General features: G+C 41.6%; 1 protein-coding gene, 1 long non-coding RNA gene and 1 pseudogene across 10 annotated transcripts in view; 1 reads left to right on the forward strand and 2 right to left on the reverse strand.

The window, feature by feature from the left end:
• Positions 1–5,231: 5,231 nt before the first annotated feature.
• On the reverse strand, positions 5,232–12,375 carry CD1D (CD1d molecule). 6 transcript variants are annotated; one of them, XR_010152716.1, is made up of 8 exons: positions 12,056–12,183; positions 8,969–9,312; positions 8,406–8,672; positions 7,817–8,095; positions 6,975–7,253; positions 6,649–6,756; positions 6,096–6,198; positions 5,232–6,002 (listed from the first exon to the last, which is right to left on the reverse strand). XR_010152716.1 is itself a non-coding variant. In XM_063798012.1 (7 exons), the coding sequence occupies exons 3-7, from the start codon at positions 8,419–8,421 to the stop codon at positions 5,981–5,983; spliced, it is 696 nt and encodes a 231-aa protein (XP_063654082.1). In that variant the 5' UTR covers positions 8,422–8,637; positions 8,969–9,312; positions 12,056–12,375; the 3' UTR covers positions 5,232–5,980.
• Positions 12,283–14,371, forward strand: LOC129144471 (RNA polymerase II elongation factor ELL2-like; annotated as a pseudogene).
• A 1,815-nt stretch (positions 14,372–16,186) lies between these two features.
• LOC134808722 (uncharacterized) overlaps positions 16,187–26,261 on the reverse strand; it is a 33,254-nt gene continuing 23,179 nt past the window's right edge. For 2 of the 4 annotated variants that reach the window (XR_010152212.1, XR_010152215.1), the window contains exons 6-7: positions 25,968–26,146; positions 16,929–17,049 (exon numbers count right to left, since the gene is read on the reverse strand). This is a non-coding gene — a long non-coding RNA (uncharacterized LOC134808722). Of the gene's footprint in view, positions 16,904–16,928; positions 17,050–20,419; positions 20,574–25,967; positions 26,147–26,261 lie in introns of those variants that run through there. The other 2 variants (XR_010152210.1, XR_010152214.1) reach the window with 2 other exon arrangements.

The raw sequence follows: 26,261 nt of genomic DNA on the forward strand, positions 1-26,261 counted from the left end.
ATATATTCATCTTTTTTACCTGCTGAAATTCCCTTATAAATTCTAGTATTTGTTTTTCCAAATAAGGTTGCTTGGGTTTTCCAGGTATATGGTGACATCATCAGTGAAAAGAGCTAAGTGTATCTATTCCTTTTCCATGCGTGGGTGACATGATGGTTCCTTTGCCTTAAGAGCCAGCTCTCAGGCCCAATAGAAGGCTGCTTTTGCTTGGCTCCCCAAAGGCTGCAAAGTCAGTAGGCTATTTCAACCACCACATTTTTTAACTACCTCACTTGGTCTAGAATTATACCACCAACATGACATTAACTGTGTCAAGTTTCTTTTGATCATGGTGGTGAGAAACCAACTTCACTTCTGTTTCTCCTTTATGAGCTTCAGTTCTTTGAAGGTCTATAAGGCAATACGATTTTACACCTACCCAAAACTGTTCCCTATGAGCCAGATTCACATTTTTCAGTGGAAATTTCTCCAGGCCCGTGCCCATCTCTTACCAAGAAGCTGATGTTGCTGTGATAGCTGTGTTACTATTGTTACTATTGTTGAAATGTACAGTCTGAAATACAGGCCATTTATGTAACTTTCCACTTTCCTTCATTTCTAGTTATTTTTCTGAAACTAACAGAATTTAATCTTCTCAGAAAATTCTAACAAGACTGGTTTTATCCTGTTTTTTTCATCTTCCAACCACCGTATGTCCACTATGGGCTATCGATCATTCTATAGTCATCTTGCAAACTGTGTTTACTATAGTCCACAGAAATTTCAGGAATCAGTATTAAATTCTAAGTCCATCTCCAGACTTCAAATAAATGTCCCCACACAGTCACAGCAATTGTCTCAAAATGTACTGGCTCCAGTGCTAGAGGTTATGATTTATCCAGGAGATAGACATGTTCTGTAAAATAATTCTTGGTAATCCCACACAAATCCCACAGGTAATACATGTGAATCTTAGACAATATGTTGGATATCACTTTATTTTCCATTAGTTAACATAATTTCTAACTCTGAGCATCATTCGTCCAATGGTAGAAAACATGTAATTTTAGTTCTTCCTGATTTCTGCCCCCAATCCGTAGAATTCTAACCTTATACTCACTGACACTCATTTGTGAAGCCATACTGATTATCCCTGAAATAAACATATCACTTTCTGCACAGCCTTTTAAGACACAGTATCCTTTCTGATATTTCTGTGCCACAATTACAGGTATGGGTGTTTTGCTAAGGCTACCCATGACCTGTTGTCCAGCAGGTCTCTGGGTTTTTGTCCCCTCCCTGATAGTGCTGCTGGAAATAACACAGAATGACTGGGAAACTATTTCTGTTTTCTATCTTGCCACATTCTTCCCCTGAGGCAAAGAGAAATGTGTGAATATCTTGCATAGACAAGGAGGAGAAAAGAGGAAAAATGTAAGGAAAGAAATAAATACATATGTTAAAATGTCAAAATATTATCCTCTGCTGAAGCAGAGGGCTCTCTTGAGCCCAGGAGTTCGAGGCTGCTGTGAGCTTTGATTCTACCACTGTACTCTAGCCTGAGTAACAGAGCAAGACCCTAACTCCAGAAAAAAGAGAGAGAGAGAGACAGATTGCCCTACAACAAAAAACATGTAGAAACTCATCAAAATATATTAAACAAGTGTTTTCAGACATTGAGAAAAACAGAAAGTGAGTGTTGTGATACTGAGTATGGGAAAATAATCTAGGTGAGCCATTAATTATTCCCTGCGTTTCCACCTAGAGGCAATTTTCAAATCACATCACAGGGAATGGGAAGTGAGAAGACATATGTGGCCTGAGAATAGGGTCCAGACCACAAAGGAAGAAGAGCCAGTTTAAGCAACTGCACAGGACAAATAGAAAAGAATAAATGAGCAAAGTTTGTCTGAGCCAGTCTCAGTTTACACCTGTCATCCTGCTTAATTATTAAGTGCGCCCTCTCAATTACAGTTACCCTAAGCAACAGAGACCCCAGGGGATGAGACGAGAGGATACACTAAGAGTGGGGCAGCATCAACTCCAGATTGGATAAAGAAAATGTGGTACATATATTCACCATGGAATACTAGGCAACAATTTAAAAGACTGAAATCATGTCCTTTGCAGCAACATGGAGGCAGCTGGAGGCCATTATCCTAAACGAACGAATGCAGGAACAAAAAACTAAATACCACACGTTTTCACTTATAAGTGGGAGCTAAACATTGAGTACACATGGACATAAAGATGAGAACAATAGACACAGCGGAGCACAAGAGTGGGGAGGGAGGAAGGGGGGCAAGGGCTGAAAAACTACCTATTGGGTACTATGCTCACTATCTGGGAGACGGATTCATTTGTGCTCCAAACCTCAGCATCACACGATATACCTTTGTGACAAACCTAAACATGTATCCCTCGAACCTATAATAAATGTCGAGGCTGGGTGTGGGGGCTCATGCCTGTAATCCCAGCACTATGGGAGGCTGAGGTGGGTGGATCACGAGGTCAGGAGTTCGAGACCAGCCTGGCCAACATGGTGAAACCTCATCTCTACCAAAAATACAAAAATTAGCCGAGTGTGGTAGTGTGCGCCTGTAATCCCAGCTACTTGGGAGGCTGAGGCAGGAGAATCACTTGAACCCAGGAGGTGGAGGTTGCAGTGAGCCGAGATCACGCCACTGCATTCCAGCCTGGGCGACAGAGCAAGATGCCATCTAAAATAAATAAATAAATAAATAAATAATTGAAGAAAAAAAAAGGTGGAGCAGGCACTTCCAAGGATGGTTTTGGCAAAAAAAGAACATCCATTCTCAGGTCTTAAAGAAAGCGCTACACTGCAAAGCAAAGCAAACCAATTCCATGCCATACACTCATGAGCAAAAAGCAAATTCAAGTAGTAGCTTTGGGAAGTTCACAGATTTCTGTGTATAGCTGAGAAGACACATGTATCCTCCTGAATCCAATCAGGAAATAGAAACTCCACCATGAGTTTAACAGAGGAAGTTTAACAGAATTATTAAACATAATAAGAAAATAATTATAATATGTAAGAAAACTCAACAAAAAACCCTAGGGTGGAAGGAGAATATACAAAGAAGAGCAACTCGGAAGTGTGACTCCTCCCCAAGTGTGGGGCGCAGATCTTATTGGAGAAGGTGTGGTTCAGTCCCATACCTTGGGTAGCAGAGACATTCACAGGTTTACCCAGGCCAAAGCTGGCCTGAAGTAGCTAGACAAGCTGGAAGAAACCCTCCTGGCTTGAGGCAGGGGCTTGCAGAGGAAGTACTGCTCAGTGGAAACCTCCAGGCAGTGGGTGGATTAAGCACAGGTGATGCGAGGGTCTGCAGATAGAATGGGGTATAGGGAGGGGCAGGGACCACAGGCAGCGCCACACAGGATGTCTTCCCACCCCCTTCATTGACCCACCATGCAGTAGATGGAAGCTGCAGGAGAGCCCCTTCCTCCTGCTGTGTCCCTCCAGGGCCCTTTACTGAAAAAGCTTAACAATGTGCTGACTTTTTAAAGGAACTCTGTTCATTGTCACTGAGCCTATTATGAAGAATGAATTTGGAGCAGAGTGGTAATAAATTGACAATCAGCACAACACTCAGTAAGAAACATGATATTCATAAAAAGAGTATTAACATGTTCTAAAATGAATTCTCAGGATTTTCTGAGATATTTGGAACTGAGTATTTATTTGAAGGAAGAAAAAATTTCCTGGAGAGATAAGCCTTTATTTTCTAAATAAATTAAAATTGTTTAAAGATGAGTCAGAGCTACCATAAATTCATGCAGAAGCATTTCCAAAAGGACGTCAGCAGAGACTTTAACACACGTGCCCTCAGAATGCAGAAGGCCAGTGGGGTTGGTTCACAAACTTGACACTGCTAGAGGAACCTAAGCTGAAGAGCGCCACGTGAGGGCGGGCAATGTGGTACCAAACACAGCAACAGCCTCCACATCTTTTAAGGCATTACACACTTGAACTCCACAAGTCTAGGAGATAATCAATAATAGATAATTATTATCCTCCTTTGGCACAGGAGGAAACTGGTTCAGAGGCTAGAACTCCAGTCCCCTCAGCCAGTGCACTTGCTGGTTCACCTCACTGCCTTTGTTTTTCAAAGCTCTGCTTCAAATTCCCCTCCCTCCAGGACGCCTTCCCTGACTAACGCCAGGCCAATGTCCTTTTCACTTAGCACTTTGAGGAAGTTGTTGTATAACATTGCACAATGTCTAAGAACAGTGGTTCTCTAACTTTAGCTAAGCATCAGAATCACCAGGGGGCTTGACTATTGAGCCTGCTCCCAGACCCAGAGTTTCTCATTCAGCGGGTATAGGATGAGGCCCAAAACAATTTGCATTTATAACAAGTTCCCAGGTCCTGCTGAGGCTGTTGGTCAGGTTACTGCAATTTGGGAACCATTGATTTAGAAGCTAGCGTAATTTTTTTTTTAAGACAGGGTCTCCCTCTGTCATCCTTACAGTGTAGTGACACAATCACAGCTCACACTAACCTGGAATTCATGGGCTCAAGGGATCCTCCCACCTCAGCCTCCAGAGTAGCTAGGACTACAGGCGCTCACCACCATGGGTGGCTAATTTTTTAATTTTTTTGTAGAGACAGGGTCTCACTATGTTGCCCAGGCTGATTTCAAATGCCTGGCCTTAAGAAATCCTCCTACCTCAGCCTCCCAAAGAACTTGGATTATAGGCATATCCAAGTGCTTTGGGATATGTTGAAGCTAGCAGCATCTTCACCCACATCCTAAATTCATATGTGCAAGTCTAGTATAGAGAGTGTGAAATGTTACTTTTCTCAAGCAAACACTCTCCAACAGTTAAGTCTCACTTATTTTTTCTGGGTGTTCAGGGGCCCTGACTGCCAGGAGATTTACCTCCCAGCTAGGCAAACATGATTTTGGCCTCCTTATTTCTTTGGCATCAGAAAGGTCTGCTACCCCTGTAAGTTTCCTGCTCTGTCCTCTCTAAGATAAGAACACAGCATGGCTGGGCTACCATCACCATCATCGCTGCAGCTCATGCTTGCCCAAGTGGTGTTGGCCCTTTCCCTACATTGTTTCTTTTAATAGCTGTAAGTAAAGGAGACTGTTGTTGCTGTTGTTGTTTTGGGAAGGAAGGGATGCCTTCATGACAATCTTCTTCCAAGGAAAAAAAGTGATGACCATTTGAGAGAAATATCCTTACTCAGAGTAGCTGTTTTCAACATAATACACATACACTACGATTTATCTTCATTTATTAATTACACTAAGTAAAAATGTGAGACCCCTCTGTTTCTTATAACCTAACTTTCTTTTAAAGAGAAAATGTCCTTCTTCAGTCGTAAATCCAAATTTACAATAGAAACTGTGTCCTCCAACTACCAATATGACATCCAGGGCAAACTTTTTATAAAAGAGACACAAACTCCTGGGTTTGTCATCAGTCAGTAGGTATGTATTTGAGGTGTCCCACATAGTATTTTGTAAAAACTTGAGTCAACCTTTTAAAATCAGGCATGTTCGCTGAAAATCCAGATTTCCAGTTTTCTTGAAAAACGGTTAAAGCCAAGCCAGGTCCTGACTTTATACTTGACAACAAGCAGCTGCAGCTGATTCCTTTGGATAGGATATGTGTGTTCCAGTTCCTTGCAGATCCCATCACACACACTCACATCAGCTCTTACCTGCTTGTCTCTGGTAGGTCTTCAGATACAAGTTTGCACACCTCTGCACTTCTGATTTCACAGAGCCATTTGGGCTTATAAACTTGTAGTGTAATTTTTGAAAAAGAATTTAAATTCTTTTAGATAAATGTTAAAAGGGTGTGATGAAAGCTGCCTCATGACTGTTCTCTACTTTTTCAAGGTATCTCTCCTTTCATCTTCAATTCCTTTCATCTTCAATTCCTGAGCAGACCAGGACTGAAGTCTTGGGAACCTGAGGTCCAGAGGTCCTGGGTTCCAGAGACACAGATGTGGCAAGGCGAGTCACAGGACGCCCTGATAGGAACTGTGAGAGAATAGAAAGGGAAAGACCATTAAGGAAGAGGGAAGCCAGGAATGAAGAGGAGAGAGGTTGAGGAAAGGGAAAGGGGAGACTTACGTTTGCCTCTTAAGCCGGGAGGTAAAGCCCACAATGAGGAGGAACAGCAAGCAAGCCAAGACTGCCAAGACAATCAAGCCCACGGAGGTGTAGCTCCCACCTGCTTTGGAGGAACATAGGCTGTCTCTCAGCACAGGACCCCTCTCTACATATATCCAATCCCCTGGTCTAGGCATGTGTGAGGGTATCAGGTGCTTCTTATTTCCTCCTCCACTTAAAACACCAATTTCTATTCCTCATAAGTTTAGATTCCCCATCTTGTTTTCAGTGCCTGGGCGTCCCAAATTCAGCCCACTTTGGCATTTGCTAGTGTAGCATAGAGGGAAAGGGCAACAGCTTTGTAGCAAGGCAGACCTGAATCTAAATCCAGCCCGTCCACTTTCTATGTGGCTCTGGGCAGTTAACCTATCTCGGCCTTCATTTCCTCATCTATAAAATGAAAAGAGCAGTACTGGCTTCAAAGAAAACTGTGAATGATGAGATGAGATATTATATGCAGATTCATTGACCCCTACACAGGGAGCGCTCAACCAACCAAGCTATCTTTGCTAACCTGCCTTCCCAAAGGCCTGGCTCCCTTTATGCCAAGGAATGAATCGTCCTGGGATTGTTTATTCGCTGCCTACTTCTGGATCCTTGAGTTTTGTAGTCTTGTTTCTTCCTGTATATAGAAAGCACTATTTCAATCCTTTTTGACTTTCAGATCTTTATTTCCCTCCTTCCTGTATCTGGAACCCCTCTCTCTATCCTTTTATTGGGGGCCTCATCTCTGAAACTCCTCTAACCTGGGTATATCAAGCCACATCCCTCCCCAGTGCCTCCCTCTATGCCTGAGGACCACCTCCTGCCATTTCCAGCCTGGGCCCAGCTTTTTCTCACCCCAGTAGAGGATGATGTCCTGGCCCTCTAGACTGCTGTGCTTCACCCGACAGGACAGGCCAGCCGCCTCCCCAGCCGCCACATCCAGGGTTGCTCGGAGATACCATGTCTCGTCAGCATTGGGCAGGATGTCCCCTGGCTGAGTGTCCTGCTGCTCCTGCTCACCCCGCATCCACTTCACCCATACAGGCTTTGGGTAGAATCCTGAGACATGGCACACCAGCAGCAGACGGCCAGGGCCAGGACTGGGGCCACGGGACAGCCAGGCCTTGGGCTTCACTGTGTCCAACAAGGGAATGGGGGGGATCTTAAAGTGAAAACTCTGCATTAGAGGCTCCAGGCCTCATATCATCCTTTTTGACTTTCAGGTCTTTATTTCCCTCCTTCCTGTATGCCCCTGACATGTTCACTTCTGGAAATGAAGTCTCCCACAACTTTCAATCCATTTGTCCCACCTTCTTCAGGGAGCCTGCCCTGATACTCCTTCTTCTTCTCTGGTCCCAGCCTCCTATGAATGCCCCTTGTCTGTTCCCCTATAACACCCTTTGTTTTGAAGTAACATATGTAGCCTATTTCAAGCATTGCATTAATTAACATCCCCCTACCAAGCAGGGATCCTAACTGCCTGACACCTTTCACCCCCAGTTGTTCATTAATTGAATTCATAGAACCCAAGAGGTGCTCAGTTGATGTCTGTGAAATGAATAAATACCCTCACCCCTTATCCAGCCCCTCCTGGGCCTTCCTCTTCTTTGAATGCTCAAAGGGATGAGAACCCTGGAATGGAAAAGCCCGTTTGGAGCCCTGAAGTGGAATGTAGGGAGTAAGGAAGGCAGGCTGACCTTGCTTCTCCAGTTCCGACTTCCCTGACTCAAGGAGGCCACTGACAAATTGGGGGCAGGTGCCATTAAGGAGCCACTGCACTGTTTCCCTCGTCCACTTGTCCTGGTTGAGCACTTGAATGGCCAAGTTTACCCAAAGTGGGGCCTCTTGGGTTGGCTCCCAAGAAGTTCCTTGGAAACTCAGGATATCTTTTCCTTGAAATGCTACATGGAAGAAGTTATTTGAGGCGTTCCCAGGGTGCACCTCACAGCCAGCGGACACCTGGAGCTCCAAGGGATCTGTGGAGAGGAATGGAGAAAGATCAAAGAAGGGTTTAAAAGACTGGGAGAGATGAAAGAGAAGAAATTGATGTGCAGGTTATAATGGGGACCCAGACTTCAGGGAAAGGAAAGTAAGTGACCTGGAGTAGGCAGGAACGAGGGACACTTTGAAGAGTCAAAGCCTGGGACATCTCCAGGTAGAAGGGAAATCAGAAGAGGGTGGACAGAGCAGAGAATCTCATCAGGTGGTGCCACAGTCTCCCAGTTGAGTTTCTGTGGCCATTCTCTCCCCTTGGGTACCGGCCCAGGATCCTATCCCTCAGCTCACAGGATAAGCGTAGCATTTTGGCGAATTCCTTCACGTCCCTGGTGAAGCTGCTTCGATAAACCCGAAATATATGCTGCAGCGTCTCCCACTGCTGGTCGCTGAACGTGCCCTGGGACCAAGGCTTCAGAGAGCGGACGGTGTCCGAGTCGTTGCTCCAGCTATGCGTCTGCAGCTCCCCCAGCCACGCCAAGCCGTCGGTGCGCGTCCAGCTGCTATTGGCGAAGGACGAGATCTGGAGGCAGCGGAGGGGGAAAAGCCTTTGCGGGACTGGGAGAGAATGAAGATTGGAGGCGCGTAGCAAGTGGCCGGGAGAGCAGCCAGCATAAAGAGAAGGAAGAAAGAAAGAAACACGAGGAGATGAGCTTCAGGAGGCGGCTGATGCCAGCGAACTCTGTGCCGCGCTGCCTCTCCCCGGAGCCAGGGAGCAGCGAGTTTTCTACCTAGATCGCGCCAGTGCGTCCCGGGTCTCACCAGTCCCCATCAGGCGTTGCCCTCCCAGTCCCTACCCAGCTCCCTCTCTCCGCCCTCCGGCGAGTGCACTCAGGGGCCCTCGTTCCACCCACCTTCAGCGCTTCCCCAAGCCTGGAGGAGCGCCCAGAGCAGCAGAAACAGCAGGCACCCCATATCGCCCGGCGTGGGGACCTCGCGGAGCGCCGCTGCGCGCCGCCCTCTGACCTGCGCACTCTTCTCCCCTGCCGCTCAGCTCACGTCCCTTTCCGCTGGGTGCCAGCCAATTCCCAAGCCCAGACCCCGGCAGCCCTCCTCGCTGGGCTTGCCGGCGGTTTGCTGCTTCTGCCGAAGGGCGCCCTCGCCCTTAGCTGTGCGAGCTGCAAAGAGGTCGGGGTCCCAGGAATCCTGGCGCCGCCGCTCACTTCAGTAGGTTTCACAACCGGCGTGTCTCACTTTCCTGTTTCAAAGGAGACTTTGGGTCAACGTGTGGGACGCTTTACAACCATTATTTATGTTTTGGAAGCAGGACATAAGGTTGTGTCTGTGTTACAATTCCAACCATGTTAAAAATGCAAAGGGAAAAAAGGATCAAAGTCCTTGCTTTAGCAGTACATGTCTCTAGGTGGAAAGACTATGAGTGATCTTAATTTGCTTTACATCTTTATGTTTTCCAAAATTTCTCAAGTGCAAGTACCACATTTACAATAAAGTAAACGCATGAAAATTAATTTCCTCAGTTGCACATTGAGAGAACTGGATTAGGTTGGCTACAATTCTTTACAACTGTCATATCCCAGGATTCCTCCACCTCAGTGTTCCCTAGCCTCTCTTTCCTCCTGTCATGGTCCTTGCTCTCCCCTCCCCGGCCTCTGCTCTGTCTTCCCTGACTCCTTTTTGGGGGCGCGCCCCCAGACTCTCTTCCTCCTCTCCGCCCTAGCCTCTGCCGGCATACCTTCTCCTCTGGCTCCTGACTCATTCACTTTCCAAATATGCGCCTCTGTCTTAAACAATAAGTGTAAGATGACAGTGTGTACCTGGACAGCCAACTCGCCACTTCTCACACTGAAAATAAGAAAAAGTGACCAAAAATCGTGGTTCTAAGCCTTAGCTCACCTGGAGGAAAAGACTCCTCTTTGGCAACTCAGAACCTGGGCTGCAGCCTGACAGCTCCCTCTCCCTCACTCTTTTTATCCAATCTATCTCCAACTCATCTCTATTTCACTTCTTTTTGAATACCTCTTGAATAAATTCCTTTTTCTATATTTCCACCGTCACCATCACCCTAACCTTTTGACTGATCTCCTGAAGTAGCATTCTTGGGTAGAAAACAAAATCATTAGCACGGCCTGCAAGATTATGCGCCCTCTGGCCCTGGTGTCTACCTTTTGACATCACCTCACACCCCAGCATCATTTGCTCTGTACTGTAGCCTGGCTGTTAGCTTTCAGTTCCTCCACTATGCAAAACCTCTTCCTGACTAAGGTCTCTGCACAAAGTTCCCTCTACATGAAAGTTCTTGACCTTCTCCTCACCTCACCCGCTCCCAATGCCTAGTTATTTCCACTAAGGTATCAGTTCCAAGGTCACTTTCTCAGGGAAGTCTTTCCAGATCTGCCAGACTGTGTGACCCTATGCAGGAGAAGTAGGGCAGTCCCAACCTCCGCTGCTTGTACACTAACTGGCTTTGAGAAGCCATCCTCTCAGCATGTAGCAGAGTTTATAATTATAGAAATGGCCATATGTCTGTCTCCCTCTGTGTCCTCTTCTAAATCAGCTGGAGAGGTGCCAGAAGGCAAGGATCATGTCTCCATAATCTGATTCCTCCCATTCTGCTAACGTTAATGTTTCCCTTCTCCCATATCCTGTTGCAGCAAGAGTCCTAGAGAAAATAGGCTACTGCACCACACTCTAGGCTGGGATCTTGTCGACAGCCCTAACCCAGCCTATCTAATTATGTGTAATTTGCCCAAAAAAGCTTAAAATAACATAGTAACATGTTCTTGTAACAAGGTGTTAAATTATTAAATTTGGATACAAAATTGCCTAAATAATGCATAGGAGGGAAGCTATGAGAAATAAAAAGAAAAATAATTATATGACTCATGGGGCAATATTTTTAAACTTTCTTCAAATTTCCAAGCTCCCTTTAAAAACTTGAACAGTTCTGTTTAGTTTTTGTGTATCTTAAAAATTTTAAGTGCTAACATTCTTGCACACTTAAAGACAAGAAGCTGGCTTGTGTGTGTGTGGTTTTTTTGTTTTTGTTTGTTTATCAACAGAGGCCAGGCTGTATTACCTTCAGAAGTTAGGACTATCTGGAATTATACGGATATTTTTTCCCAAAGGTCAGTTGAGTTAGACACTTTTTGGCTATTGGAACTTTCACTGCTTTTTTTCTGGGAAAGGAACCATTGAATTATGAAATGTTTTGCAATATGTTACCTAAACAAAATATTTTATAACAAGACTGACTCAGAATACCCTAGCACAGAGAGATGATGATTTACTCAGAGCCTTAAAATAAGCCCACGGTGGGTACTACATGATCTCACTTATATGTGGACTCTAAAATAGTTTACTATTTTATGGAAACAGAGTTAGGGTAGTGGTTTTCAGGAGCTGGAGGGAAGGGGCAAATGGGTTAATTTTGGTCAAAGGGTTTCAGCCTCTCAATTTTGAGAGGCTGACCAAAACCTTGGAGCCTGATCATAAGGGACTTACTTGGTTTCAGTTCAGAATTCACAATTCACAACGTCAAATTAGTTGGAATCTTATATGCTTTCTTCATGTTTTTGTTATCCTAACCATAAGGAGACCATTTAATGTACAAAGGATAGCTGCATATGAGAATTTAAGATGCTTGAGAGGATACATCAGGGAAATTTTATAATAGCTATCAGGAGGATAATACCAACGAACTAAAGAACTCTTCTTAATAGGACTTTCCACAAGCCAAACTGATCAAAATCAAACAATTCAAAGTTCAGTCAATAAAGAAAGTTCAACAGCATTCAAGTGCAATTGGTCATAGTCTTTATTCAGAGCATAATGGTGATCAAGGACCATAGTTTGCTGTAAAATGGCCTGATTTAAAGAGGCTACTTCATTTTTGTAAGTAGCCTGATAATACAAACCACAGTAACCTGGAGATCCACTAAAAGAAACATAAGGATTAGAAAACCTTGTGATAGCTCTCTTACCTCTCGGACGTCCAGTCCCAGGAGCAAAACTCCAGCGACTTTGGGCCCCGCTCCCGTGAAAGTGGAGGGCGGCCGATGAGGGCGGTTGTGAAGGGAACGAGACCAATGAGACTAGCCTGGGGCGGGGCGCGGGGCCAGAGGGTGGGGCAGGTGGCGGCGGTGGCAGTCCGAGGTCTGGCTCCGCGCAGTAGATGACAGTACGTCAGCAGCAGGATGGCCCTAGCTGTGGCGGCAGCTGCAGAAGCCCAAGCAGCTGCGGCCGCAGTGGAGGCTGGAGCTGGACTGGCGGCGGCGGCACCTCTGGGAGTTTAAGATGTCGGGGGAGGGGGTCGCGGGGCAGCGCTATGGGCTCTCGTGCGGACGGCTGGGGCAGGACAACATCACCGTATTGCATGTGAAGCTCACCGAGTCGGCGATCCAGGCGCTCCAGACTTACCAGAGCCACAAGAATTTAATTTCTTTTCGACCTTCAATTCAGTTCCAAAGACTCCAGGAGCTTGTCAAAATTCCCAAAAATGATCCCCTCAATGAAGTTCATAACTTTAACTTTTATTTGTCAAATGTGGGCAAAGACAACCCTCAGGGCAGCTTTGACTGCGTCCAGCAAACATTCTCCAGCTCTGGAGCCTCCCAGCTCAATTGCCTGGGATTTATACAAGATAAAATTACAGTGTGTGCAACAAACGACTCGGATCAGATGACACGAGAAAGAACGACCCAGGCAGAGAAGGAATCCCGCAACCGAAGCACAAAAGTTATCAAACCCGGTGGACCATATGTAGGGAAAAGAGTGCAAATTCGGAAAGCACCTCAAGCTGTTTCAGATACAGTTCCTGAGAGGAAAAGGTCAACCCCCATGAACCCTGCAAATACAATTCGATAGACACACAGCAGCAGCAGCGTCTCTCAGAGGCCATACAGGGATAGGGTGGTTCACTTACTGGCCCTGAAGGCCCACAAGAAACCGGAGCTACTTGCTAGACTCCAGAAAGATGGTGTCAATCAAAAAGACAGGAACTCCCCGGGAGCAATTCTGCAACAGGTAGTCAATCTGAATCCTAAGGACCTCTCGTATACTTTAAAGGATTATGTTTTTAAAGAGCTTCAGGGAGACCAGCCTGGATACAGTGAAATAGACAGATGGTCATTGGAGTCAATGCTCTCTAGAAAAGTAAATCTATCTCAGAATGCTGCAGGCACCAGCCGTTCAGAATCTCCAGTATGTTCTAGTAGAAACGCTGTATCTTCTCCTCAGAAACGGCTTTTGGATTCAGAGTTTATTGATCCTTTAATGGATAAAAAAGCCCGAATATCTCACCTGACGAACAGAGTACCACCAACACTAAATGGTCATTTGAATCCCACCAGTGAAAAATCTGCTGCAGGCCTCCCGCTGCCCCCTGCGGCTGCTGCCATCCCCACCCCTCCACCGCTTGCCTTCAACCCATCTGCCCGTTTCACATCCTCCTCAGATTGTAAATTCTAACCCCAATTCCCCTAGCACTCCAGAAGGCCGGTGGCTCAAGACCTACCTGTTGACAGTTTTAGTCAAAACGATAGTATCTATGAGAACCAGCAAGACAAATATACCTCTAGGACTTCTCTGGAAACCTTACCCCCTGGTTCAGTTCTATTAAAGTGTCCAAAGCCTATGGAAGAAAACCATTCAGTGTCTCACAAAAAGTCCAAAAAGAAGTCTAAAAAACATAAGGAAAAGGACCAAATAAAAAAGCACGACATTGAGACTATTGAGGAAAAGGAGAAAGATCTTAAGAGAGAAGAGGAAATTGCCAAGCTAAATAACTCCAGTCCAAATTCCAGTGGAGGAGTTAAAGAGGATTGCACTACCTCCATGGAACCTTCAGCAATTGAACTCCCAGATTATTTGATAAAATATATTGCTATCATCTCCTATGAGCAACGCCGGAATTATAAAGATGACGTCAGTGCAGAGTATGATGAGTACAGAGCTTTGCATGCCAGGATGGAGACTGTAGCTAGAAGATTTATCAAACTAGATGCACAAAGAAAGCGCCTTTCTCCAGGCTCAGAAGAGTATCAGAATGTTCATGAAGAAGTCTTACAAGAATATCGGAAGATAAAGCAGTCTAGTCCCAGTTACCATGAAGAAAAATACAGATATGAATATCTTCATAACAAGCTGGCTCACATCAAAAGGCTACTAGGTGAATTTGACCAACGGCAGGCAGAGTCATGGCCCTAGAACTCTGCTTGGACCAGAAGATGTGAATAAACTTAAGCTTATTTATTTAAAATTCCAAATGAGTTGCTCTAGATTCTAAAAAGGTGAAACTTTGGCTGTTGAAAGTTTCAGTATTAGTAAACTTCAGTTACTTTTTCTTTTCCATTTTACTTTGCTTCCCTGCATTTCAAAGCTGCTCTTTCTGGTTCTCCCCACCACCCCACCACCGAGACTTGTGTTTGTTAATGGAAATAATTTTTTAGGAATTGGGGATCCATTGTCTATATTTCAAATCATTTTTTCCTCAAAAACTTGTTTTTGTTATTAGAAATAATTTTTTAGATATTGGGGATCCAGTGTCCACACTTAAAAGTTGTATGTGTTTAAAAAACAACAACAGTAATGTGCAAGGTGAAATGCTTTTGGATAAACGTAAGCCTATTTTCTGACCTTTCTTAACGCAAACTCTTTGCCTTAAATGGTAGAATATTTAGAAATTTGCACAAAATTAAAAAAATAAACATTGTCTTGGAGGGTTAAAAAATAGAAAGATGTACGTGTATAGATTCACATACACATATGTATATACAGGCTGACTTGATCTAGAACATTAAATCCGCCCTGCAAGTTAACCCCCCATTGCAATGGTTGCCTTAAAGTGTTTGCTAGTTGTGTATATAGTGTGGTTAACCACTAGCTACACTGTTTCCCACTTGATTAGAGCAATGGGAAGCATATTGTGGCCTACCAGCATCTGGAAGTGTGTGCTCAATCTGTACGTGTGCAGAGGTGGTATGGATGTGAGCGTGCATGAAGGAAAAAAAGCTGCTACTCCTAGTAGGCCAAACGCTCAGGTTAAACAACTGACAAGTGTTACTGTAGGGTGTTTTTTTGTTTTGTTTTGTTTTTTCTATCAAATTGCAACTTTTGTTGTGGAAGACAAAAGCATTTCCATTTCAACGAGTTTGTCAGCTTTATTAATGTTGGGCAAAAATTGATATGTCATGAAAATGAAACAGATCTATAGTTTTGGGACAAAATTATAAAATTAAATGTGCAGGTAACCTATTTATATACTGCTGTAAAGTATTTTTTGAAGAGAGATATGCAAAGAAGCTATTACCTACATAAGATGTACACTTAAAGATTTTTTTTTTCATCCTGGTGCCAGGAATATAAAAAAGAGTGGATATATTTAACCATAACATACTGTGATTCATCAAGCAGCACAAACTTTCATTTCATGCAGTTTATGTGTTGACGTTGATTTAAACTGTCACTTGTTTTATCATGTGGGAACATAAGTTATGTGGTCAAAAATATAAGGATTTTGAACTAATGTTGATTCAAGTTGCATTGTCTTATTGTATTGTCTTTTCAAAGTGCTGCCAGTTGAAAAGGGAAGCATTATGTTTACAAATCTGTTTTGAAATGTTTGCCAAAATTTTGGTAGTGTCTTTAATAAAGATGTTTGTCTCCAGCATCCAGAAAAATAAATAAATAACTTTGTTGTGGAAAAAAAAAAGAAAACCTTGTAATAGCCAAGTTTGCCATCCACTATGAAGGATGCCTGCAAACCAATTGTTAGCTGCTCCTGTAAATACATTATGTGTCTTTCCCCTAAACAAAAAAAAATTCCTTAATGTATTTGGTGGCAGCATCTAGAGGAACAGCAATATTAGCTACCTTTTTAAGTAAGTGTCAGATAGTAGTAAAATCAGAGAAAAGATAAGTGCAACATTCCGTTTTGTTCAACACCACATACAATGCCCAATAGGGGCATAAAGGAGATCTAAGGCTATAAGATGCTTCATTAAGTGTTTAGTTAAACAAAAATGTTTTAGAAAGTGTCTTCGACCCTGGAGATCTCATTGGCTCCAAATTCAAGATTTTTCCCCAACTTGAACAGATTGGTTTCAAACTCCATACAACTAGTACCCCACTGCTGCCAACAGTGAGCCCCCAGGAACTTTATTGGAACCTTTCCTTCATAGAAAATAACTGATCTTCATCTGTTTTGAGGTTGGTTCTAATTTCAGTTATTGACCTCTTTGGCCTGTGAGTACCATGGGTAATTCCAGGCAGAGCTTTTTGGAAGGCAGGAGTGAGCAAGACCAAACAGAAAGATCCAAGCCAGCAAGAAGGCAATGTACAACAGAGTACACAATTTCTCCATAGACCCAATATAGGATCTCAGGGGCTGAAAATGAGGTGAAAAATACCTAGTGGTGTTTGAGCAGAGGTCAAGTTATTAATAAATTTATCTTCCTATAAGTCAGCATAGCTCCTGAACAAGGTCCAGTGGGAAACTGACCTTCTTGTGGTCCTTTTATAGCATACTGTAAGGGTACATAAACACGTTTAGTGGAAAGACACCTCACTACATTTAATCTAGTAAGATCATATAAGCAATTACTCTTACCCACATAGGTAGTCCCCAGGTCTTGAGTTTGCAATACCTGGAGGCAAAATATCCCTTCTGCAGGCATCACTTGGATAGATTTCATATACTTGGTAGTGATTAGGTTAATTATTGGAAAGGTTAGGGTATTGTTTCCATTGAGTGCAGGAAGCCAAATAACAGTGATGCTAGAATATCAGGGATAGCTTTCCATTCTTCCTTTGAGATTTCAGGTGGACTCTCGCTGGGAAAACAAAGAGGCATTGGCATTAATGGAATTGTTTTATCATTTGGGGGCATTAGTCCACACGCCCCAAAATTGCTCTGGTTTCTTGCTAGAGCATAAGCCTTCACTAAAGCCATTCACAGATTATGGTCCCATGGATTTTCCTGTAAGAAAAGAGAAGAGATTAGAATAAAAAGAAACACAATAAAAAAGACAAGACTTTTGTGATACCAGAGAAGTCTTGATCATCAATCTTGGGAGAGCTGTCCGCATCTAGAATGCCATCTGCTTATGGCCAAATCTTCTGTAGTCAGTTTCACCTTAAGATCTCTAATAGGTGTACAGTTTCAGGAGTCTCGAGGGCCCACTTTGAGCTGAGAGATGTGGATCCAATACTTAAGGCCCTGAAGTTTGCTGCAGAAAACTTGGTATTGTCCCCTTCCACTAGAGGTCAAGAGCAGTCTTTCCCAGGTGTCACTTCCAAAAGACCCAATTTCTGAGTTTTAGACTGTGAAAGATCTGATTATCATCATTTGACAGGCCACAATGGGTTTCTTTTAGCTGGTGAAAATATGCTTTGGGATAATGCATTAAAGCCTGGCACTATTCAGCCATGTCAGAGTTTATAAGAGGGGCCAATACCTGAGTTTCCATTATTAAGGGCATAGGTATTTCAGTAACTCTTTTATAAGAGATCAATGTATGTTTTCCAGTGGTAGCGGATCTAATGGCCATCAACTGGTAACATCTTTGAATAAAGCAATTCAATCAATTCAGTTAGCCGTACCTAATACCATTGTGTTTGAAATATCTTATTTGACTGACTTATAATTTGATCAGTAAAGTGGGTTCCTCTGTTGCTGGATATTTTTCCAGGGATGCCCCATAAAGGGAACACATTTTCTAATAACTTCTTTTTTTCTTTCTTTTTCTTTTGTCCTTTTTTTTTTTTAGACATGGGGGTTTGGTTCTGCTGCCCAGGCTTGAGTGTAGTGGCACAATTATAGCTCACTGCAGCACTGAACTCGTGGGCTCAGGCTCAGGCAATACTCTCACCTCAGCCACCAGAGTAGCTGGGACTACAGGTCATGCTACCATGCCTGACTAATTTTTTTTGTTTTTGTAGAGATGAGCTCTCAGTATCTTGTTTTAAACTAGAATGGTTTGTTGTTCTAAAATGAGAGGAGTAAAAGTATAGGACAAAAAGTGAATGAATGAAAAAGTTGTAGAAGGTTTGTGGAAGATGAATCTTGTGAAAGGAATTTTATGTGTGATCAAGCTGGCTAAGATTAGAAGAGAATTAGTTATATGTTTGCTCAGGCTGCAGGCTGATCTTGAACTCCTGGCCTCAAGCAATCTTCCTGCTTCAGCCTCCCAAAGTGCTGGGATTACGGGTATGAGCTACTATGCCCAGCCACTAATAACTTCTTAACTATCATCATAGCATCAGCTTTTCTACATGGGAAAGCTTTTATACAATCAGAAAACATGCAAAGTATTACAAGAACATTATGACACCTCATTAAGGGTAGAAATCGAAATTCACAGTCTATCTGTGAAAGTTCAAGTGATCCCTCAAATGGTAAAAATACACCACTTAAACTTTTGATTGTCTTATCAGAATTATGGGTTTGACAAGCCAAACATTTAGCACTTTTAGAAGAGTCGCCCCATCAATATTTTTTCACAATTTGGATCCTTTTATCTCTCCCATGATAAGTCATGGAGTGCAGAGCTTTTGATAATGGAAACTTTAAGGACTCAGGAAGAAGCAGGTAGCCATCCAGGTGCATAGCATTGTTTGTTAAATAAGTTATCATAGGTAATTTGACTTAACTCAATCTTTTTGGAGTTCATTCAAATTGCATATCTTAATAATTTCAGTACTGGCTGACTTAGTAGGAAAATCCGCCAGGTCATTTCCTTGGTATTTAATTAATTCTTGTTCTGCCTGATATTGGGTTAGTTTTGTGAACGAGTCACCTGCTCCACTAAAGTTCTGGGAGTTCTTGCCCAGTCCAATGGTATGATCTTGAAGTTATCAGAAACCTGTACTTGTTAGAGTATTTTTCATTACTCTCCATGAAGATGAAACACTTTAGGCTCATAGTTAGGAAAGTATCAGAGTAAACAACCACCTGTGAATGACAAGACCTGAAATGTCCATGGTTAAAGATATGATGACAGTTCATTATAATAATGATTCAATTGACAAAGTGTTTTGGTTATTTCTGTTGCATAAAACATTTTAAGATAATAACTAGAATTATAACTGTTAGAGTTATACTAGGACTATTAGATTTCTATAAACTTTATACAGTTTCTGAAACACATTAATAACATATCTATGCAAATAGGGCTCAAAGAAAATTTGGCATTACTTTTATTATTTGACAATCCTTCCCATATAATTTAATATGTCAAATAAGCCCAGTTATTTTAGTATCTCTCTTTTTATCAGGAGAGGTATTCCTTTGAAAAGTTCCAAAAGTTCAACTTGAAAATACCAAAGTTTATTTGAGGTCCAGAAAAAGAATTAATTTAGAATTTGATTTTAGAAGTTTATCAAAAATATCAAAGAGTTAAAATATTTGATCAAAATAGGATCACAGGTCACTGTGAACAATTCATTTATTTAACCAAGGTAATATTAAAAGACTTCAAAGACAAATATAGAAAGTTACATAGTTATAGAAAAACCTGAGCTCTTTTAGTAGAGAAGGCTCAGCGTTCTTAAGTAATGAAAAACCTGAAAAAGACAACATAAAGCAAAGGAAATTATCTTGGTAAAACATGGAATCTTTGTTTTTTGGGCCAATTACGCAAAAGGTAAAGGAAGACCTTTCCCAATTTCCTATTTAGAGCAGATAAATACTGCAAAAAAGTTGTGTTGTTTTAACAGGTGGACCAAGTTCTAGTTTTGTATCAATGTATTTTTATATTAATGCTCAATTTTTAGAAAAACATATAAATAATTCCATTCACATACATAAACATCTAGACAGAAAAAGACTTCAGAGCTTTTATTCAAAAATTTTAGCCATGTGCCAGGTACAATAATGCAAACTCACTAATTTATTAAGGAGTATCTAGGCTCAAATTGTTTTTCTAGACCATAGAACAAGATTTCCAGCACAGATGGCTAAAGCTTTTGACTAATAATTATTAAAAAGACTTTTAAGATTTGTTTTCATTTGCCTTTTTTAAGGAACCTTTTAAAGAGGCAAACTTTGATTTAATTTAAATGTTTAGACACTTCTATGCACCAATTAAAGAATGTATCACCTTTCTTTTTTGGCATTTTGGATCCTTTCTTTCCTAATGCACCTCATAAGTGAATATTTTTAACTAGGTTAAAACTTCCACATTGTGATGACTGTAATTCTAAGTTGTTCTTAGTAAAATTAACCAGTTTTTTCCAAAAATGCACAGGTTCTGAGCTCATAATTTTTGTATAAAACATTAGCTATTGTCCCAAAAAATGGAGTCCTAGGCTTCTTAGATTTGGAGGAACTCATTTCAAAAGGTACTTACCCGAGGTCTCTAACTGGAACCAATCTAGTTAGTTATCAGATACAATCTGATCCTGGATCCAGTTCAGTAAAAATTCCTCAAATAAAGTTGAAGAGGACACAACACAGTTTGACGGAGGTTGAAACTGGGAAAGAACTTATCCAGATCCCAGTTGCTATGAGAGATCAATGGGCACATTGAATGCTAGTAAGTACCTTTACTTGGTAACTCAGTGCTCCTGTTGGTTACTAGACATCTACTTCAGATCCCACTTCTTACACCAATCTATTAAAAGAAAATCTTTAGACAAATTAAATTTAGCAGAGTTTATTTGAGCAAGGAAATGATTCATGAATTGGGCAGCACCCTGAACCACTGAAGATTGAGAGAGCTCCACCCAGCAACATTGACAGGCAGTATTTATAGAAAGAAAAAGGAAATTACATACATAAATAGCCTGATTGGTTACAGCTCTGCATTTGCCTTATTTCAACATGTTTGAGCAGTTTGCAGCCTATAATTGGCTGCTATGATTGGCTGAGGCTTGGTTACTTGTTTGCTTGTTTTTTTTTTTTTTTTTTTTTTGAGACAGAGTCTTGATCTGTCACCTAGGCTGGAGTGCAGTGGCACAACCTCAGTTCACTGCAACCTCCGCCTCCCACTTCAGCCTCCCAAGTAGCTGGGACTACAAGCATGCACCATCATGCCCGGCTAACTGTTTTTGCATTTTTTAGTAGAGATGGGGTTTCAACATATTGTCTAGGATGGTCTGGAACTCCTCATCACAAGTGATCCACCCGCCTCAGCCTCCCAAAGTGCTGGAATAACAGGCATAAGCCACCACGCCCTGCTGGTTACTTGTCATAAGAGTATACTGTTAAGTTGTGTTGCTGTTTGTTTACATATTAAGTTAGGTTATACTTCACTACATACAGAGGCAGCTTTAGGTCAAATTTAATTTAACACAATGTATACAAATATCAAAATACCAAATTCTATGCCTTAAACATATACAATTTGTATATGTTAATGATATCTCAATAAAGCTGTTAAAAACATTTTAAGAAAAAGCCCGGGGTGGGAGCAAACTCAATCCACTGTACTTTCTGCTTTTCCCAGGGACTGGCTGTGATCTATGCCCTTAGACTACTAATCACTTCCTTCACTTTTAAAGTAGTTTTAGTTTCCAAAGACCTTTCACATATACCATTTTGTTTAATCCCCACAGCAACTATGAGAGACAGGGATTACTATTCTTAATTTGTAAATGAGGAAACTAAATCAAAGAGAAACTAAATCCAAAGCAGCACACAGTTAATGATTCGGGGATGGAACTGGAATTTTGATCTTCTAACTCCTGCTCCAGCATATTTTATTCCTCATAGCTGCATTCTGAGGTTGCACCTTCCCCTCTGAGGAGGTGTTTCAGTGATATGAATGGTGTGGTTTCTTTTCTTTTGGTATTCTATAATCCTGGGCCATCACAGCTGGAGGAGAGCATAAGAATTTCTTGGATGGGAGGAAGACAGAACTAGAATCAAAGAATTACAAATGATTTGAGTAAAAATAGCTACAGATACAAATTGTCATTGAATAGTTAAGGTATAAGAAGCCCAAGTAATATGAGGGCAGTGTATTTTTTTTTTCATTTTATTAGTGAGAGGAATAATGGGTGCCACCTGCTTACTCCTGATTAGCTGTCTGGCATCAAAGTCCCCTGTCTCTCTAGATTGTATTCTGATTGGTTCTGATTGCCATATGTTGATTTGCTTAGTTATCTTTTAATGACCAGCATTACATTTTGATTCTTTTTTTGCTCCTAGCCATACTGTTCAGTTGGCTGGCTTGATTTAAGTTTCTAAAATAAAACTTTCCCATTGATCTCCAAACTACTTTTTGTTTGCTCTCACTGATTTATGTGAATTATACACCCATATCACTATCTGAAATTAAGTGGCTCATTTATGTTGCATGTTTATTTACTGATCTCTTGCCTCTGGTCTTAATACTCTGTTCCCAGTGCCTACTACACTGATTAGAACATTATAGATACTCTTCTGGGCATGGTGCCTCACGCCTATAATCCCAGCACTTTGGGTGGCTGAGGCAGGTAGATCACCAGAGGTCAGGAGTTTGAGACCAGCCTGGCCAATATGGTGAAACCCTGTCTCTACTAAAAATACAAAAATTAACCAAGCTGGCAGCATGTGCCTATAATCCCAGCTACTCGGGAGGCTGAGGCAGGAGAATTGCTTGAACCTGAGAGATGGAGGTTGCAGTGAGCAGAGAACGCACCAATGCCCTCCAGCGTGGGTGACAAAGCAAGACTCCACCTCAAAAAAAAAAAAAAAAGAAGAACGCAATAAACATTTGTTAAACAGATAAATTTCCAAGCATATATCCTACATCTGCAACTATTGTAAGTGCTTTATAGCCATTTTCTTATTTAATCCTGGTATAGACTCTACAAGAAGCTGGGCACAGTGGCTCAGCCTGTAATCCCAGCACTTTGGGAGGCTGAGGCAGGCGGATCACGAGGTTAGGAAATCGAGACCATCCTGGCTAACACGGTGAAACCCCGTCTCTACTAAAAATACAAAACATTAGCCGGGCGTGGTGGTGGGTGCCTGTAGTCCCAGTTACTGGGGAGGCTGAGGCAGGAGAATGGTGTGAACCCGGGAGGTGGAGCTTGCAGTGAGCCGAGATCTCGCCACTGCACTCCAGCCTGGGTGACTGAGTGAGACTCCGTCTCAAAAAAAAAAAAAAAGACTCTACAGGAAACTTTCTTGGTTTTGTTCACTGCAGTCTTCGGCACCTAGAATAGTTCCTGGGAGAATTTAGGCACTCAATACATATTTTTGAGATGAAGGAAGTAGGATAGAGTGAGGGAAAGCAGAGCTTCAGCCCTGAAGAAACAGGAAACTTCCTTTCCTAGGAGAATCAAATCTAAAACATATAGATAGTGAGTGCAAGCATGTTTGTAGGGGGAGGATATAAGGAGAATGTTTCTGCATGTAGACACAGTATTTGGGGTAACATGACAATATCAAAAGCATAGCAAGCATTGCTGGATAAAATAGAAGCCTAGGGAGCTATGAACACTGTAGATATACTCTTTATATGTTCTACAGGTAACCAAAGAAGAAATGTGCCCTATAGGCTAAGGTCATATAGCAGAGTCAGAGAATCTAAAATTGGATCAAAGAGTCTCACACCACTTCTGTAGATCCACAGTGGATAGAGACCTACTATACACCATAAACTGAAATAGAAACTATATATATCAAACAGCAATCTAGTCTAGATTTGACCTAGCAATTTCACACCTCTGATTTTATTTATTTGGGTATTTTCTTTTTTTCATAGTTAGTCTAGCTAAAGTTTTGCCAATTTTGTTTAACGTTTTAAAAGAAACAACTTTTCATTTCATTGATTTTTGTACGATTTTTAGTCTCAATTTCATTTATTTCTGCTCCGATTATTACTATTTCTTTCCTTCTACTAATTTTGACTTTGGTTTGTTCTTGCTTTTGTAGTTCTCTAAGGTGCATCATTAGATTGTTTATTTGAAGTCTGACCTAGCAATTCCACTCCTGAGTAAAATGCATGTCTACATGTGTCAGGAGATATGCACAAGAATGTTCACAACTACCTTGTTTGTAATGACCCCAACCAAAAATGTTTTCATATATTAACCCAAGAGTAGTTGTACTTTTTAGAATTAAACCCCAAAATTTTCTTTAGTTTTGTGATTTTCTCATTGTTTTAATGGTTGCTTTGCCGTCTTATCCTCTATGTCTCTTTAGCTTCACTGTATAATTTCCTTATGTTTATCTCTGCTATGGGTTGAATATGGCTTGTCCCCACCAAAACTCATGTTGAGACTTGGTCCCCAATGTGGCAGTGTTTTGAGGTAGCACCTTTAAGACATAATTTTAGAATTATAAAATCATTAAGATGGATTCATGTCTTTCTGATGAGACTAGGTTAGTTCTCGTGGAAATAGATTCGTTCCTGCAAGAGGAGGTTCATATAAGGCAAGGTTGCCTATCATGTTTTGCCCATTTTTGCACATGCCCAGTTCCCCTTCCATTTCTCCACCATGTTTTGACCCAGCACAAAGCACTCACCAGAAGCTCAGACGCAGCCACCCAATTTTGAACTTCCCACACTGTAGAGCAGTGAGCTAAATAAACCTCTTTTCTGTATAAATTTGACAGTCTCAAGCATTCTGTTATAGCAACAAAAAAATGGACTAGGATAATCACTCAATGCATTTTTGAGTAGTTTCTTCAGAGCTATCTTCTACTTTGTTAAATTTACCATCAACTATCCCTGATCTGTTATTTATTTTTAACTTGTCCATTGATTTGTCAATATTTTTCACTTCTTGAAAATATGATTTTTTAAACATCTTTCTGTTATTTTTATCATACTGTCTTCTTTTTCACTATGGTTTCTGTTCCTTTCTTTTGGTCAATAAACATTTTAAGCATACTTACCTCTTTCATATTGCTTTATTACCCTTAATTATTGGGATGTGAATTATCTTGTTGTATCTGTTGACTCTTTTTCCCAATGTAACTTGTGCTTTCTATTGTGTCCTCATCTTCATAGATATTTTTATTAATGTTTTATCATTATCTTCCCTTGTGGAAGTACCATCCTTTAGGTTATGAAAAAGTCCATGTAGAACTATTTTGCAATTGCTTCTGCCAGGGCCCTAGGAATGACAATGGCTCTGGACCTGTTCTTGTGTTTCTCAGCTTTTGGTTCACGCCGTATGAAAACAACAAAATACTGAGGCCCCCAAACCAGTGCATATTACAGGCCTGGGGTTTTCATTTCTCCCAGATCCTTTTTTTTTTTTTCTTTTTCATTAACCCAGAGCCCTAGCAATTTTTCTCATCACTTCCCAGGACCAGTGGGCAAAGGTTTTATTCCCTTTGTAATAGACTTTACACTTATTAGAGGATATAGTTTTAGGGGACCTCTTTTGCAGAGTGTCACCTCCCACTATCCCAAGGTAAAGTCTTCTGTCCCTTCATGGACATTAGAAACTCAGTCCCCAGCACCTAGGCAAAACCAGTACCAAGACACTGTGAGCTGCTGCTCTGTCTGCTCACTATTTAATACTTCTCTTTGTTATAGGAAGGCTCCCTTGAGCTCAGCTGTGTTGTTTTAAATCTTTAGATTACATTTCACTCAGTATTTACAAGTCTTTGAAGTATGCATTGGGATGGGTGGGCAGTCTCTATTATCTTACTCCGCCTTGTTGCCATGAATTGTCCACTATGATGTTTCATATTGTATTGTTTTGAGCACTTTGACTGAAGAAGAACATTTACAATTACAACCTTCCTAGAAGAGGCCCTACAGAATGAGGAAAGGTCTTAAATCATCAAAAGGAAGAACAATTTAAAAGACTAGCCAGTATTTAAAGATCTGTCAGGAAGAAATGGGAAATCACTTTTCAGTTGCTTTGGCTGGTGACATTAAGCTCAATGTGTGAAAGTTATCAAAAGGCAAACTTTAGTGCAACTGAAAATTGTATAGCTGTTAGACTTACCCAATAAAGGATGGTCTGATTTTTGTGAACTCTGCCAGTAGTGATATCCATACTGGACCTGGATGATCATCTGCCAAATATGCTGTTGAAGAGATTACTGCATGGACGGGGGTCTTCCAATTCTGAAGTTCTTCCACTTTTTAACAAAAGTTTAATTTCATGGGCTCACCTTTCATGATCTATGGTTCAAATAAGATGGAAATCTAAGACATATCAGGAGAATAACCACCAGTGAAATGGAACAAAGCTCATAGAGAACCCAAAAAATGGAGAAAAACTGGTTTTAACGGGTGC

This window comes from Pan troglodytes, chromosome 1 (genome assembly GCF_028858775.2).
Source record: "Pan troglodytes isolate AG18354 chromosome 1, NHGRI_mPanTro3-v2.0_pri, whole genome shotgun sequence".
In the NCBI taxonomy this organism is placed as follows: domain Eukaryota; kingdom Metazoa; phylum Chordata; class Mammalia; order Primates; family Hominidae; genus Pan; species Pan troglodytes.

Coding starts and splice junctions, on each gene's coding strand:
- CD1D (XM_009433861.5), bottom strand. CDS start 9,029: ATGGGGTGCCTGCTGTTTCTGCTGCTCTGGGCGCTCCTCCAGGCTTGG. Junction 8,673..8,968: donor GGCTTGGGGAAGCGCTGAAG/GTGGGTGGAACG, acceptor ATTCTCTCCCAG/TCCCGCAAAGGCTTTTCCCC. Junction 8,096..8,405: donor CAAAATGCTACGCTTATCCT/GTGAGCTGAGGG, acceptor TCCTCTCCACAG/ATCCCTTGGAGCTCCAGGTG.